Source organism: Neopelma chrysocephalum, unplaced genomic scaffold, assembly GCF_003984885.1.
Source record: "Neopelma chrysocephalum unplaced genomic scaffold, ASM398488v2 Primary Assembly neopelma1_347, whole genome shotgun sequence".
NCBI lineage: Eukaryota > Metazoa > Chordata > Aves > Passeriformes > Pipridae > Neopelma > Neopelma chrysocephalum.
In genome coordinates, this window is record NW_020898011.1 from 2577395 (window position 1) to 2594714 (window position 17320).

Here is a 17320-nt window from a genome sequence, read left to right on the forward strand (position 1 = left end):
AGAGCCATCATTTCACAGAGGCACAAGGAAGTTGAAAGATGGGAAAAGCAATAATGCAGAATATATAACAGCAGGATGTGCAGCAGTCAGATTTGGCCATAACAAATAAATGGAGGAATCCTAGCAGGATCTCAGCATGACACTTCAGACAACAACTTCAGAAGTTTGTAGCCCCTCTGGCAAGGGGGCATGTGCTGCCTATCTTACACATTTCACAGGAGAAAACAAGAACAAAAAGATAACCAAAGATGTATGTTTAAAGACAAATTAACAATAACATAGATGTGGAATAACCAGCTTTGTTTGGCTATTTACTTATTCAGAAAACTAGGAATAAGAAAGGGTAAAGCAAAATATACAGAAATAACTTATGTGTAGCTGACTTTGAAATTGCCTCTTCAACCGTGAGACATAAGATGCACTGCTGGAATCTCATCTTGGCAGCAGTTTTCACCTTCAAAGAGCTTTACAATTACTTGGTAACTTTGCCTTTTCTGTAATCATGAGAAAGGCTGTGAAATGTGACAGTGCTCCTCTTCAGAACTCTTGAGTGGCAAGAATTAAAAGCCTGAGTTAAAATTATTCCATATTAGAAAACCCAGCCTATTCAAGCTTTAGAAAAATTGGTGCTCATATTTCCAATGACAGAGAACTTCTTCTGCCTTAATGTCTTCCACACAACCCTTTAAAGTGAGAGCAGAGATGCCCTGGAAATGGCACAGTTCTAGTAGAGGGGAGACCAAGATTAAAAACAGTTGTGGAAGTCAATAATAATCCTGTAACATTGGTTAATTTGGGAGCTCGTCCAGACTACCCAGAGATGTAGGGCTGAGGAAGTGCACAGACACATCAGTCTGTGTGAAACTATAAGCCTTTTCTTTTTATTACAGCCATGTAGGTGATTTCTGGACATTTGGCTGACCAGAAAAGTCAGGGAAAAGCCTGAAGGCAGACCTTGCCATTCCTCCATGTTACCCAGTGCCTTTGGGTGGATGAAGAAAGATGTGTCTAACAGGCAGCACAGCAGCTGAGACCTTCTACAGTTCCATAAACTGCAGTACTTTCCCATTAAAAGAATTAAAGAACATCATTAAAGAACATCTCCCATTAAAGGACAGTGCCATTACTTCATCTGTATTTTCCCTGCTAAAGGCTGGATCTCAAGCATCAAACTGGGTCAAAGTATTTGTTCTTCTAGGTTATTTCTTTTTCAATTTAAACACCTTTTTCTTCACGTGGAGTTTCTATTTTCAAGGAAAATGCATCTTAAAAAATAGCTTATATTTAATTCATCATAAGCCCAACTAGCTGTGCCACTGACAGGGACCCTTGTTTGGGAACAGTCTTTGCCACTGTAACAGGGCAGGGCACAAACCTAAAATCTCTCAGCAGTTTGGACTTTGTGTGCTGTTACAGCAAAACAGAACATGGTTAGTAAATGTAAAATCACTTTGTATTTAACAAAGTGATTTTACATATACTAATGGCCCCAGCCTTGTTTCATCCAAGCATTATCTTTGCTCATTTCTACTAAATTTACAATATATTTTCCTCAGAGGTTGGTCTTTACAAGACAGATTGAGTGTTTAATTTTTCCCTAAGTGTCTACTGCGTTCTTCATAGTAGCACATTTATTCCACAGATCTTCCCACTCATTAAATGAGTTTCTAAACTTAGCACAGGCTCTCCCATCTTCAATGCAAACCATGTGTGTGGCTTCCAAATGACTCACTGAGAGCTAGAGCTGGGCAATGGTGTTCTCTGATAAACACACAAACAAAAACAACTCATGTCAACTGGTTCTGAGTATAAGAACAACACCCACTGAGCTATTTTAGTGGTGTTAGAGTTGGAAGGAAAGGCAGCATGCAAAGAGGGTCAAGTACAGGCTGTTCCTCTAAAGCATAGATTGCTACTAAAGGGAAAAGTTAAAAGAAAACAGATTTTTTTTTTACAACTTGCTGAAAACTTAAATGTAGCTGCCTCACAAATTTGCAGTCAGTGTCGAAAAACCCGAGAGCCAGAAGCAGATGCAGAAGAAAAAGAGCAGCCAAGCCTGATGTGAACATTTTGAATGCAAACCATGCAAACCAGTTTCATCATCCACTACCTGCTGTGCTCCTTGGCTTGGTGGTATAAGGATGACTTTACTTCCATTGGGGAATTTCTTACTAAAAATTAACATATTTGAGCATTTCAGTGGCCGTATGAATGTTTGCTGTTTGTTAAGTGATTCTTTTCCAATAGCTGTTCCCCAGCTTATGTGGCTTTTAAGATTTTATCACTACTTCTTGTTATTTCTCTGTTCATAGAGAGTAATTTGGATTCCTGGCATGTCTTTTGTTTGGCTTTGGTTTTGTGGGGCTTTTTTTGTTTGGTTGGTTGTTTGTTTTTCTAGGGGAGGGGGTGTCTTTTGGGAGGGTATTTTGCTTTGTTTTGTTTTTTACAGTCTGAAAAGGAGACCAGAAGCTTCCTTTCCTTATTAGAAGAGTTCTTCATTAAATTTCCTAATAAATTCAATAATTTTTAAATAAAGTTGCCTCAGGATGACTTCTGAAGAAGTATATTTGACTTTCAAAAACTTGGAAGCTGTACACAATGGAGAATAAATTCTCACTACTTAGTTATAGGGATTAACACATTCCTCTCTTCCCAACCCCTGAAAAAAAGCTGGGACCAAACCTTGGGCTAACAGTACAACTTGGCCAGAATAACTAAGAATTATGGAAGATTTTTATTCTGAAAAATGATTTATGAAAAAAATCTTGTAATACTGATTTTCTTGAGAGGGCCCATTTTGCAATGCACAAGGTACAGCAGATCTGCTGAGACCTCAAGGGGAATCAAAATGATCCCTTTGCTGGCTGGGACCAGCAGCATATTCAACTGCAATTTAGCAGTTACCATAACATATGGAAGAAGAGAGGATAAAACAGATCCTGGTATTTTAATAACTGAAATTACAGAATTACAACTTTTATTCAAACTTTTATCAGCATAGTAACTTCTAATGTAATTGTCCACCACCAGCCATAGCATGTGGGTTCCCTTCATTTCATAAATCCAAAAATAACTCACCAAACAACAACATGGATTAAAACACACCCTTCTAATAGGGGTGTAAAGTCCTGGATCAGGACACAGACGGTGCAAGGTCATCTCTGAACAAGGAGAAGCTGCTGTGTGCCAGGGCTCCGAGGCCACCACAGCCACTGCCTGGCTCCCAGGGGCTCTCCCCACCCTGCCCATAGCCCAGGACCCTGTTTCATTCCCCCAGTGATCCCAAAGGATGTTGGTTCTGCTCCACCACACTCCTGCCCCATGGAGCGGGGCTGACCCACAGATTGAAATCCGGGACCCGCCTGGGCCCGTCCCTCTCCCCAGGGATGTGCCTGATGCCTGATGCCAGCTCCCCATGGCTGCCCAGCTCCCAGGATGGGGTGGTGGGATGACCCAGCCCTGGAGATCCTCCACAGTTCCTGTAGCCCAGGGAGCAACCCCCAGCACCGTGCCCCGATGCTCTGGAGCGCTGTCATCGCCAGAGGAAAACCCACACAAAGGTGCTTTCAATTACCATTAATGGCACTTAAATATGAGTGTATCGAGGAGCAGAAGATAAATGTGGGGTAAGCAGCCCGGGGAACCAATTTCTGAAAGGTCTGATCGAGGCCAGGAGGGAAGGAAAATGTGATCCCATCATCACACTCACCTCATTTTCTGCACTGCTGTTCTCATTGCCCATTGCGGTGCTGACGGCCAGTATCACACAGCAATTAAAGAGAGATCACTGGAACAAAAGAAAAAGCTCTGAGTCTTCTGTGAAAAACCAGAACAAAATAAAAACAACAGAAAACCCTGGAAATTTTGGGGGACTGTCATCTCAGTCACCCTATCAGCTGCCCCTCCTGACATCCAGTCTTACAATGATTTTGAGTCATAAATCAGGGGAAGAGAACACCTGAAGTGTTGATTTCCTAATGTTTCTCTGCTGTCTTCCCTGCACTTGCTCTACTTACGCTGAAAGACGTTCCTTGAAGCTCAGGTTTGTTACTCTGTTTCTGGATTATCCCGGGCCATTTGTGCAGAAAGGTGTTTTCCTTGCCAAAGCTATTTTGGATGGACAGCCCATAGGAAAACCTTATTGTCTTAACTGTGTTCAAACCTCTTGTACTCCTTGGGAGTTCCTGGACGAAGCTGCATCCTCACATTGTCAGAACCACAAGGTTAAACCTGACCATCACTGAAACAAACCATTTTCCATAGATGCACTCAGAGAAAGAGTAAATTGACTTTTTATCTTCATCACTGGCACTGTTCCCTGTTTTTCTTAGGCATTATTCTGCTCACAATGTTATGATCTAAACACATTCTTTACACTTCACAGGATCTGCCTACCATAATTACTATTGGTTTTATACTAGTTCAACTCTAATTATTTAATTTAAAAAAAAACCTCTGAGCAGTTCTAGAATTGTCTCCCCAGGCATCACTCATTTCTATATTTTTTTGAAAAGGGTACTCAATAATGAGTGTACAACAGAGATTCACTTATAAACATTCACTTCTTGTTCTAGACATTTTATTTTGGGGTTCATGCATTTAAATTCAGTGTATTTATTGTATTACTGAACAGGTGAAAATCATGCAGTCTCTTGAATTTTATTTTCCAAAGAACTTGGGATTGGTCTGCAGCATATGTCAAGAAAAACTCCATTAAAGTCAGGCTGTAAAAGAAAGGTTGCACTTTGTATGCCAAGGAAACCATAAGATTTTAAGGAATGTTGTTCCCTATTGCTACAGCACACTTTTAAAAACTTGGAATATTATTTTTCTTCACAGAAGCCTTGGAGAGAGAGAGAAGTTCAGTGTTGTGCTTTTAAGCTCTGCTCTGTTTAAACTTGAGTGTCTTCAGGGGATATAGTGGTGCTTGAACTTGCTCCTGTTGGAATCACTGGGGCCAGGATTGCACTTTTGGTGATTAATTAGCAACATGAGGTTTTATCTGCTGAGATTACTGCCAAATCCTCTGCTGTCTTGAAACAGTTCTGAGCTTCATGAAAGGCTGCATGTAACATTTTCAGGATCCCTGCTCCCCAAATATGAACTACTCCATCATGAAGCAGCGTGCACACACAAATCTTGCCAGGCTCAGCCCAGGGAAACGTTCCAAGACAACAAATTAAGATTATAATGTCTTAAGTATGTACTGATATAATAAAACATTCTTGCACTGTTAGAGCTGCTGACTAAGGTTTAAGTGCACAGGAGGGAAAGAATAACTTGGCTGTAGCAATGTGCTTCCCTCAACAGCCAGCACAATTCCCTAAGAGTGGCTATCCTGGCATTTCTGTGCCACTGACCTGCCGAGCTTTTCTCTTCCCAGGTCTTTTTCTGTTCCCACAGACATCATGTGAAAACACCTCACAATTTAAAGCTCCCTAAACCGTCCCCTCACGACCACTTGCATTAATAACATAAACTGGGGGATAAATGGAACTCTCCCAAGTCCCCATGGAGTTTTTTAGTTAATTGGAGTGGGGTCTTGTATATCAGTTGGGCAAAATGCAAACTTTGCTTATCAAGTCCTTAAACAGATAAGCCCATGCATGGCATAATATTGTTCTATTTATTTTAGAGTAAATTTTCTCCAGTGCCTAAAATACTCTCAATATTTCTGAACCAGCTCAGCAATACTGACTGTTAAGAACAGCAACTTGAGGCCCAATTTGTAATATTCATTTGAAAGAAAAAAATACTTTATTTACATGTATTTTATTTAAATGTACAGGAATCAAAGTAGAAAATTACAAGAGCACAGCAAAAGTGCCAGCTACCACAAATCTCCACTAACACATCATATCATACTGCCCACTCACTCTTTTCTTTCCCTGGAGCATGAAACTTCACAATTGTCACACAATTCTCACATTACCACCTGCTCAATAACGAAGATAAATGTCATAAATAGGAAATAGGAAATGTCATAAATAGGAAAAAGACATTATATATTCTCCAGTAATGAAACAAGTGATAATAATGTGTGAATTACACTGCAGAGCACTAAGATAACTTTTCAGATTACAATGTTGCTGTAATCCTTTTTACATACATTATTTCTCAATCATTCACTCAATGCACAAGCATTACTCAGGTTGCAAACTACAAGTGCTTTATCATACGTATAGAATTTCAAATAAACATTAAAAACATGCTAAAAATCCATTCATTAAATAAGCATAGGTTAACAAAAAGATAATCTTCATCACCTTTCTACAGTATCTTTTACAATTTACATGTCATTATTAAAATTATTATAACGCTACATATCTCAGAAACTGCTCACTAGTACCAAATTGGTCTGTTCAGCCTATTTTGTGCATGTGAAACAACTGCTTTCCTGAAAGCAAGAGAGCGAGATGATGTTTAATGTTGCACTTACATTCCAGGATTAATCTGCCCGCTTTGGATTCACTGACGCTCCTAGAGCACGTCTTCAAACCATTCCTTCCATCTTCACCTCACCAGTTTTCACCTTATTTTCCTGCTCCTTCTCCTCAGACTCATGCAATGTAGGCTTTCTCCCGGGGACCCACCTTCATAACCTGCTCAACAACCAACTTGCCTCCACCCCAGGCGAGAAAGAAAACAAGTTATACCTCCTCCACCCGGCCTCCCCCTGCTCCTGCCGGGCCGCTGGGGCTCTGCCTGTCAGAAATTGAGTACTACTGGTTTTCACAAAAGCAGCCCCAGAGAACAGGGACCTTGGTTAAAACGTGTTTCACTTCTGCTGTTCCTTGGCCTGTGGTATGAGCAGCGCTCCTGGCACCACAGAAATTGTTCAGGGAAACTGTAGCAACAACACATTGAAGTCGTGCATGTCTTGTTTTCAAGGGAGAATTAGTGTTGAGGGGAATATCTAGTCTGTATTTTGTTTTCAGGCTTGTTTATGTGTTTGTCTTTCATTTTCTCATATTATTCTTGAAAGCTGTCAGAAATACCTGCTGGCAAATGTTGATGTGCTCGTTCAGGTTATGGTGAAATAATTTCCCATTTAATCATCCCGAAGGGTGGAGACGTGACAAAAACCCTTTGAAATGTGATGTTACAAGAAGTACTGGTTTATGGGCGGGCTAATTGTTATTATTAATTCTGGTTGTCCGTTCCAGTGATGCCTCCACAAAGGGGTGCTCAGAAACCCAGATGATAACAGAAGACAGTGTATTTATCATTAGTGAGAACTCCACGGGATCAACAAGTTCCTGTGAACACCACTGGTGCTTTTTGGTGCCACACAGCAAAGGAATGGTCCACTGTGGGTTCACTGCAACCTTCAAGAGCTGCAAGGCAGCACTGCTGCATCTGGCATGGAAAAGTCATATCTGACATGATGAAAGGCAGGATTTCATAGGGCAGCAATATGTTGTCTGCTGGCTTTTGTTCCACAAAGTCTCGGTCTACAAACTCCTGCCTTGAAAACATAAAGTATGTGAAGAGCTGGAAAGCACAGTTGCAAGGTCAAGGACTACATGAGTGGCCCTGCCTTTTAAGCCTTTTTTTTTTTTTCAAATGAAGCTAGTGATCCAGCAATCCAAGCTGTGTTATACCACCTTAAGCCACTGTTACTGGTCAAAGAAGAATTTCAAAGAATGGAAATAAATTACCTGAGCTTTACACACACACACACACACACACTCTTTTTTTTTTTAATTATCCTGAGCTTTTTCAGGTTATAAAGCAAAGTACATACGAGTGGGTTTGGTGGCATGTGGGCAATACAATATGTTAAATAAATCCAGGTTATAACTTCAGGAATTTAAGATGGAAAGGTCAAGATCTGTAGAAGCTCAAATACTAAAAGATGTGAAAGTGGTTGCAATATCCCCTTTTCTTTGCTCTCCCCAGACTTTAGAATCCAGAAAATCTGAAGTTCATCAAATCATAGTTTTAGTGTGCTTCTCCTTAGAAAACAAAACAGAAGTTTTGCAAAATTCATTGCCTTATAGACAACAAATAATGCAATGTTTTTTGTTTAGGCTCTCTGCCATGAATTTAAGAGCAGGGATCCTGTGGGAGCTCAGGAAAACACAAGCCTGGTAATACATCCTCACTTCTGCTAGCTGCATTATTTCCTCATAAACACAAACTGAACTCATATTTGGTGCTCTTCCATTTTTAAACTAAGGCCAGAAAATGCCAAAAAGTGAAAGTGAAGCAGCTGCAGAACAATTCTCTGGCACGAACTTGGAGGAAAACGTTCCCCTGGTATTTGATCATGATTTCTGACTGTGTATTTTTATCAACACGTGTGCAAAGGAGAATTCCTCTGTTTGCTTGTGTGAGGTTTGCAAAAGCAACCTCTGCACTGGTGCCAGAGCAATGAGCCACATGCAATGAGGTTCCACTGCAAAATGTCAAACCAGTTTGTGTAAACCCCCAACTGTGAGAGCATTCCACATCCCTTGATGTCTCTATTTATTTTCTTTTATTTTATGATAGAACTGGTGGGAGAAGAAGTACTCACATCAGGCTGCTTTACTGTTGTTTGCTGGAATTTCCCCTGTGGTTCCTCATCCACACTTCATGCTCATCCAGGGAGGGACTGTCTTTTCTTGATCAAAAGAGGATCTAACCCAGGAGGACTGGAAGACTCAAACTGGGGGAAAACACAGGTCAGGTTAAAGGTAAGTTATGTAGTGGGTTAATGAGTTAGGTATTTCAGGAAAATCCAAATAATTTGTCATGAGTGATCAAATTTAATCCCAGTATATACAGTATTTGGTATACTTACCAACCACACACTGCTCAGGTATGTTAGCTTCTTATAAATTGAACACATGCTACCTCAGGTGTTTATATAAGACAATTTAGTTTGAGGTAATTTTACTTTATGGTATAAATACTGCCAAAATAAGACAAAATATTTTTATGTTCCTTACTTTCACAAGATTGATGCTACACATAAATCATTGCAAAACTCTGCTGAAGCACTGAGCATATTATTACACACCTGTTCTCACAGGAAAGAGAAGAATTCAGAATTTTGTTCTTTTCTGATCTTGATGTAAGTAGTGCAAAACCATTCCTAATTTCTGCATGTCACAACAACATCACAGAGATCCGCAAGAACGACTGACCTACGACAGCCCTTCAGCTTTCTCACAAATTCTAGAAGAGCAAAAAACACCAAGAGCTGGGAGGGAGGCCCAAAATCCATCGTGAGAATTAGTAAACACGTAATGATTTTCAAGTGCCCAACTTGATGGGAAAGACGTTGCTTGGAAACATCAGCAGCTGGATCCGCTGTAAAGCCGTGACGTCGCCTGGCAACGGAAAGCTGAGCTGGATTTTTGTGAGAGTTGTGTTTGCTGCCCTTCCCCCAAGATAACCAGAAACTGCCTGTGGGGACTGCACCACCGAATCCAGCTAGGGCTGAGATTTAAAGGACAGAGAATGAGACAGCAGCCCAGCCTTTACTGATTTGCCCCACTTAAAGTACGAGCGCAAAAAGAAACGGGGACGCTGAGTACCTGCTACTGAGAGACAAAGCATTTTTTAAAAAAACAGGTTATAAAAGTTAAAAATTGTTCTTCCTGTTTCTGGCTGATTTTCAATCAGTATGACAACCTGGCCTGGAAAAATCCAATCAATGGCACACTTCCATTGCTCCCAACCCCCCCTGGTGCAGCACTTCAGGGCACTCCTGCACTGGGGATGTTGGTGTTCTGTGGAGGTCTCACTGTGGCACCAGAGGTGGTTGGGTTGCAAAACCCAGTTTCCAGGGAGGAAGTGAAAGGGAATTATTTTTCTACAGCGTGAAACCTGGAAAAAAACATTGTAATCCAAAAGTGTTTTGACTTCTGACGTGGTTCAACCTCTTCACTTAGCTAAGGCATTTGGAAAGGTTTTATTGACCCTCATGGTAATGAAATACTTGGATGTGGTGGTGATAACAGCTACAGAAAGATGTAACAACCTTATTATGCATAGTACCCTTAGAAAAGATTTTAGAAAGCAGTGAGAGACATCAAGTGCCTGCACGACTTCACTGCGTTTTAGTCTCTGTACAGACAGTTCCTCCTCCTTCCTTCAGTTGTCTGAGTTTCAATATTCATGGCACAAAAGGTTTAGAAGAAGACACACATTTCTTTGGAGATTAATTGATTTGCCCAAGGGAAAAAAGGCTACCAAGTGGTAGAACTAGGACGTCAGCACTGGCTTCCTCAGTGTGCTCCAGTTGCCAGACTCTGCTGGAATTTAACGTTATTGGAATCTCCATCAGGAGATACCTTTCCTAAGGAAACATAGGAGGGCTAATTAATCTAGGAATATTTTCCCAGCTGAAAAAAAGGAGTCTGACATTTCTGGTTTTAACAAAACTTTCATGATACTATATGGTTCAATGCAATAATAAATAAAAGTGATTCTGGAAATCTTAGCTGTGGTTCTGTTGCTTATCCCTTCACTGCCTCTCTGGAAGACATGGGTCTCAGATAAATTTTGTGTTTTATCTGCCAGTCCCACGAGGATGCTAGGGTCACTTCAGGGTGCCTAAAATGGTACTCAATGCCTACATGCATGGATCTCAATAATCCTTTTTTGTGCATTGAGCATTAAATGTTTTAAGCACACGTAGGTTCCCTTCTGCTGCGTTGTTTGCAGATGTCAAAGTACTGCAGAGGACCCAGTCCTTAAAAAGTGATGCCAAAAGTATTTCATAAAATATATGTGATCCAAATAATAATATCCAAGTATTGGAACATTTCTCTTTCCAAGCCACATTTATACCAGCAGTTCTTCACCAGATTCCATATGCAGCACTTAAGGGAGTGGGAAGGTTGTGGGTTCAGATGAAACACAGAGCTCCCTGCACTGGCACTGACTCTCTCTCTGTATCCCACATGCACCATCTCGCTATAGAGAGCTGGATAAAGATTCATATTTAAGTTCTTAACACCATAACCAGCCAACAGGGCTGAGGAGCTCTGAGGGAGGCTGACCTACATAACTCACCTGGTCAATCTGTGCCTATCATTGTACAGGACTGCAAATTATTTCCTTATTATTAGTGCCTGCCTTTTATAAACAGCTGATTATGATTTATGAACAATATCTCCCCCATACTTGTATTATGAAACATATATGACTGTATAATTCAGGTCCACAGCCAACTTGGCAAGAGTGCACGTGTTTTTACACTCTAAATGCAAACAGTCACTCAAAGTGAGGGATCCCTGTTCCTAAAGCCCAAAGCTGAGGCAGGAAGAACTTAACTCTGACTTGGGGAAAAATTCTGGAAGCAGTGGTGGGAGGTCTGAAGTAAGGGGTGGATTTTCAGAACCTGCTGGCTCTCTGCCTGCTGTGGTGTCCAGTCTCAGCACTGGAAACGGTGGGACATGACTCAGAGAGACAAAAATCCATGTTATGTGAGGCAGAGAAGGAAACACAAGCAAGGTGGGGGTCAGCTGGTTTAACATGTCTCTAGAGGCACATCCAAAGCCTGGGAAGAATGCATTACAAGATCAATTATTTCTTGCCTCTTTTCAGTCCTTCCTCCTTCAAACTATTTGTTTTCCTTTCCCCTCTGGCTTTACCTGTTTCTTCTCTCCATGCATTCCCTCTTTTCTCCTCCCTTTGCCCAAGAGGCTCAGTGGAAATACAAGAGAGGGCAAAGAGTTGCCCTAAGGTCTGGTTTTGTGAGAGCTGACGAGAACAGCAGAGGAGACCCTGGATAAAAAGCTGCTCAGGAGGGAAAAGATTCCTCCCTTCTTGTTCTCCTTCAGCCGTGGGGTCTGACCCAGCTGTCAGCAGCTGTCTCTCCCTGACTGTGGAAGGCAGCATTATTTAATCACCCCCTTTCCTGGCCTGAGGTGTGTGTTGACATGTCAGAGTTGGCAGGTTGCAGCTGCTTTCTGGGCTCTGTGCTAACACACCCTCCGTGCCCACACAAACATCCCAGGAGAGGAGGACTCGTTCTTAGGCGTCTGGAAAGCCTCCAACACTCAGAGGCTTTCCTTGATGCTTATTTTTTGGTTCTGCTGACCCAACACAGATACATAACCACATATCCATACAGTCACAGACATATATACACATGCATATATTACATATTTATATGCATTTAACCTATACAGGTTATATTCTTCATCCTCAGAGGCCATTTAGCCTGAAGCTGTTTTTCATAATATCATGATAGTTGTTTGATCCCTGGTGAGAATAAATTACATTATAAACTCAGCTACTGAATATTTAGAAGTGATCAATGCTCTCACACCAGAAATGCTGTTTTATCACTAGTGAGGGCAGGCTATGAAAATAAATCTCTCAGGAGACTTGCACATCAAAACAACTTGTTAATAGCCAGACAAGGGTTAGGTTTCAGATTCGAGTCCAAGCAAGTATATTAGTTTTTTGCAGGACTAAGTCTGGGAACTGAGTCACTGACCTCTGAAATTGTAGTCAAGAGAGTGTTCATAAAGCCAGGAATCCTTGTTTACAAATATGTGAGGCTGGCTGAAAAAATATTGACTTTGAAATTAAACTTGTTGAGTTTCTCCAGTCTTCTGCACCTTGAAAAGTTGCATCCAGTAAGCACAACACTTACATGTACTGTAAGCATTTAGTTGGTTTACTTATGCAAGTTCTTCACCAATGCACAAAGCAGGATAACGCTGCTGACATTTTAAAAAAGCAGAAATTGAGACACATGGGAGGTGAGTGATCAGGCCCTTAATATGTTGTGTAATCCTGAGCTAAGCAGGAAACTAGGGCTGGTGTTCAGCCCTCAGAACAGTAATACAGAATAAAAATGGTTGGTTTGATTTGGTAATGCTGTTCTAAGTGAATAGGTTATATTTTACACAGGATATGTACTGGATTAGGGACTTTTCTCAAGCATTTTACACTGAATTAGCCCTGCACAAAAAGACTCCATCACATTTCAAGGCTAATCAGGATCAAAATGCTTCCTCAGGCTGATTTGTAAGGTCAGCCAAGAACATTTTTGTGCACAGTGACATCACAGAGGTATCCTCAAAGATATCAGAAATAATGAAGCACAGAAAAAACAGGAAGGCTAAAAAAATTTTTATGTGCTTTTTCCCAAAGGATAATAATTGCATATCAATCAGGATGCTTCCTTACTGACATTACCATGGTTTCATCCTCGTTACAACGTTTAAAACTAATGTCATGTCATGAATGAATGTTTAAGCTGAATGTACATTCTAAACCTATTTTCCCCTTGATTCCTTTGGTTCAGCTAAGCAGGACTGCAAAACAAGGTTGAGGGAAGTCAGGTGAAGCCGGTCCTCCAGGCATTTATGACGATCTGGTGACAACAAATGGTGCCCAAAGTGCATTATCCTCCTCTAAACCTGAGCTCTTGCTGTTTGCCTCTGTGGCAGTGGCTTTTTAAAAAGATGATCTAATGCCATGCTGGTGGGAAGTGGTCCCAGTGATCCGTGGTGGTTGGTGAAGATAAAGTTACCTAAGCTGCTCACTGTTGTTACAGATGGCACAAGCCTTCATCCTTTTGACAGACATAAACCTAATCAGCTTCACCTAACGACAGATTTAAACTCATATAACATATTGCCTCGTCCAGCTGGGTCTACACTATTTATATTCATGTTCTCATTTTCCAGCAATATGAACAATATCCAGTTTCAGAAGCTCACCCTCAATTTACGGGTGGATTTTTTCACCGGCGTTTCTTCGTCGTTAATGGATATTTTACAATATCCTTTACAATACTTTAACTCAAGCTAACTTTTGATTTAGGGAGCCTGGAGACCAGACTCACAAAATAATTGCTGTTATGCACAATTATGCACTGTACTGATTTTTTAAAGCAGGAACTGTAACACTGAATGAAAATTTGGGAAGAAAACCTTCAGAAATGATCTGCAAATGGCTGCAATACTGGCTGCCTGAGTCTGGAAACAGGCTGGTTCTCAAAGATGTGAATTACCCTTTTCACCTCAAAGTAAGATTTTAACATAAAAATCAAATCATGTTTTAGTTTGGGCCATTACATAGATGGAACTTAACAGATGAACAGGTTAAATTTGATTTTGCAGCCTGTTTCTATTTATCTACTATTTATCTACTGCCATTGAGATGGTTTTTTCATCCCTAAACATGATCACAAAAGGTAATAAAGTGAATGGAAAAATGCAACATTGCCTTAGTTCTTCTCCAGCTGCACCTCTGATGTCTGTAACCCCAGCACACAGAGCTATCCCTGTGATCCAAGGACTGGATTCATATTTGGATGGGGACTCAAAAGTGAAAATGATAATTCCTTTTGGCACAGAATCCCAAGAGTCAGCACTGATTTCTCCAATGATGGCAGAAGACCAAAGCAATGTGAAAAGTGGCATCCAAGTTTTTTAGCTTGTCGTATTTATCTTGAGATTTGATCTTTCAGGTAGAAATATTCTGTTTATCCAAGCCTTATGCCTGTTTCTTTTGGATATTTAGGATCAAGTGCCTTTTTGTACTGCACGTCCTTGGCTCGCTGACAAAAAAATGTCTTTTCTTGTTAGAGCAGGAGCCAATATTGAAAATAAGGCCGTGGTTGATGCTTTGTGCAGGTTCACACATGGAATTTTTGTCTCCCAGTTACATCAATTATTTTTAACTCATCACAAAGCACTTTGAGATATTGGTAAAAGAAAAAATATAAAACTTCTACTTTAAACAGGAAAGTGTGACAGAATGTAGGGAACTAAGTACCAGTAGCCAAAAAGTGGATATTAACTGTATATCAAGTCAGTGGAATAAGCACAAAATAAGGTTTACAATTGTTTGTCCAATTTAAAGTTCATGTGAATAAAGATTTGCATCTCTTTCTACACAGATGTGACCCCTTTTTTTTCTGTATGATCAAACTCTTAGGGATTGCTTATTAAAGTCCTGTGCATCTAGAAAGGAGCAATATTCTTCTCTGAAAAGTGTGATATAGGTTGACTCAAACCTCTTTAAACTTCAGATGTAAGAACAGAACTTACCACAGAAAGATACCATGAAACTGTAGGATATATTAAAGCAAAAGGCTTCAGCATAATTTCCCAGATTCTTGAAATCTTTGAATTGGAATGGTTTAATAGTGCCATGGTGGAAATACTGGTTTTGGGCTGTTAAGTTTTCATGCAGGAACTAAATATGGCATGTATGACAATTAAGAAATGTTAAGGTTCATTTATTAGAATGCAAGAATATTTCCATGGTCAGTGCTCCTGACACACTTCACCTCCTGATGAGACCATTGCAATGATTTAAGAGTCCATCAGAGAAACTGAAAAAAAAACCCCAACACTTTATCTAGACCATGAATTTAAACCTCCTGCCCCTTGCATCATGCAGAGATTTTCATATGGGTTCAATCAAACTGTGCAATTCTCCACACTTGTGGGTAAAATCAGGTCTTTCTCATCAAGGAAGTGGTTAAGTGTAATTTTTATTTTACAGTTGGAAGTGGCATGGAAACTGTGAGTAACAGAGAGTGTAACAAGTAGGCATGCAACTTATTCCAACAGATAATGATAATTACTGTAGTTTCAATGGCACCAATATGCTGTATATATAATACACATATACATACAAAAATACAGGCAACAGCTCACATTAGAAGTGACAGACAGCTATGAATAATAGAGCACATACACATCACCCTGAAGTGCTGGAGAATTCAGTCTATACCATGCTAAAAACAAAACAGAGCACATTAAAATCTAGGCATACAAGGTCAAAACCTGCAGATTTGTTAATCTGTGCTGTAAAAATTGGGGGTTTGATACTCATTAATGGCTTTTTTTGTACTTTCTCCCCCCACCCCTTACTGCAGCAATCTTTGTGGCTTCAACCAGGAGTTGCTCACGACGTCAATTTGTCAACATCAAAAATCATTTGTGCTCCAGAAATCTGCACACATCCTCCCTGACTCTTTTGGGGGGTGAGGGAAAACCTGACACAGGACCTTCAGTGCACAGAAATGGTGCTATTTGGCTGACACTTCATAGAAACAGAGAAAACAGAGCTGACCTCCTCTGTTTTAGTATATCTCAAAAATAAACATATTTAGTCAGGTCTGCTGGAGAAAACACATTTTGGGAAAGGGACAAAACGGTCTGAAATCATATTTACCAGAGAATTGCTCTGAAAATATCTGCTATTTTGTCTAATTTGATCAATTCCTCAGTCAGATCTAGTCTGCAGAAACATCTACAGTGTTGGTCCAGTAATAGAGTTTTCTGTTTTCTTTCATTGTTCACAGGGAGATTATCTTGTGGTCCTGTTTCCTCAGTCACAGTTATACTGGTCTTGTTCCCTTCTAAAATATTCCTGTTGAAAATACGGCAGCTGCTCATATAAAACCAAAAATATTAGCCCTACATCTATCACATTATGTTTTGATAGCAAGAAAAACTGTTTACACCATACACCCAGTCAGGCTGCCATGAGCCAGGAAATCTTTTCTGATTACTTGCATTCAGCAGATTTCATCTAGGTAATAAAACAAATCATTCTTACCTTTTATTTCTGTACAGTCCCATTTCAGTCCTATAAAACTCCCCCACAGCACACTACTGTTTACACATGAAGCAAATAAACATATCCCAATCCATCTGCAAGGAGCTGGCTGAGCCTTGGGTTTGACCAAGAACCAAGAGTGCAAGCTGGGAAACCAGGGAAGTAAATGAGTCTGTCAAGTCCTAACTAGCATTTAATGACAAATTTAATTTGGCAAGACTATATAGTTCAGTATTTTGTCAAGCTTGCTGAGGCTTGTATATTCTGTATATGGATCTTGACCAACTGCTATATTTTCATAGGATCCTCCATCCAAGAGCTTCTAATGAAAACACACAAAACTTAATTCAAACTTTGTTTCACCGTGTGATTTTTAGGACACAGTACTTAAAAAGGATTATGTCAAGAAAAATAAAAACTATAATCTGTGATGGCTCTACCCTTATCCTGGCTGTCAGCAGTGCAGCTCTTCAAGCCATTAGTTTCTGCAAATGAATGTGGAATCAATTAACATAATTTAAGCCATTCGTTGAGCTTTAAGCCTAGATCATAGATGTAGGGTAAAATTTTAGTCTTTTCAGACTTGTTATGGACTTAAGGGACTTCTATAAATGTTACTCCACCAGCATCAGAAAACACAAAAGCTGATCTGAGGGTTTTCTGCAGCCTGTGTAGGGGCTCCCACCTCCCCCAGAATGATGGCCCATCTTCCCAGAGAAAAGGTCCATGAAAGCTTAATTTGGCTTTCCTTACTGAAAGAAGATGCACAGCACTGATTACAGGCTGC

The 17320-nt window shown here is 40.3% G+C and overlaps 1 protein-coding gene across 1 annotated transcript in view; it reads right to left on the reverse strand.

The window, feature by feature from the left end:
- TACC2 (transforming acidic coiled-coil containing protein 2) overlaps positions 1-9260 on the reverse strand; it is a 126568-nt gene extending 117308 nt beyond the window's left edge. Inside the window, exons 1-3 of the mRNA XM_027705708.1 lie at positions 9135-9260; positions 8522-8653; positions 3710-3787 (exon numbers count right to left, since the gene is read on the reverse strand). Of these exons, the coding sequence (XP_027561509.1) occupies positions 3710-3742 (33 nt within the window). The 5' untranslated portion in view covers positions 3743-3787; positions 8522-8653; positions 9135-9260. The remainder of the gene's footprint in view (positions 1-3709; positions 3788-8521; positions 8654-9134) is intronic.
- Positions 9261-17320: the final 8060 nt, after the last annotated feature.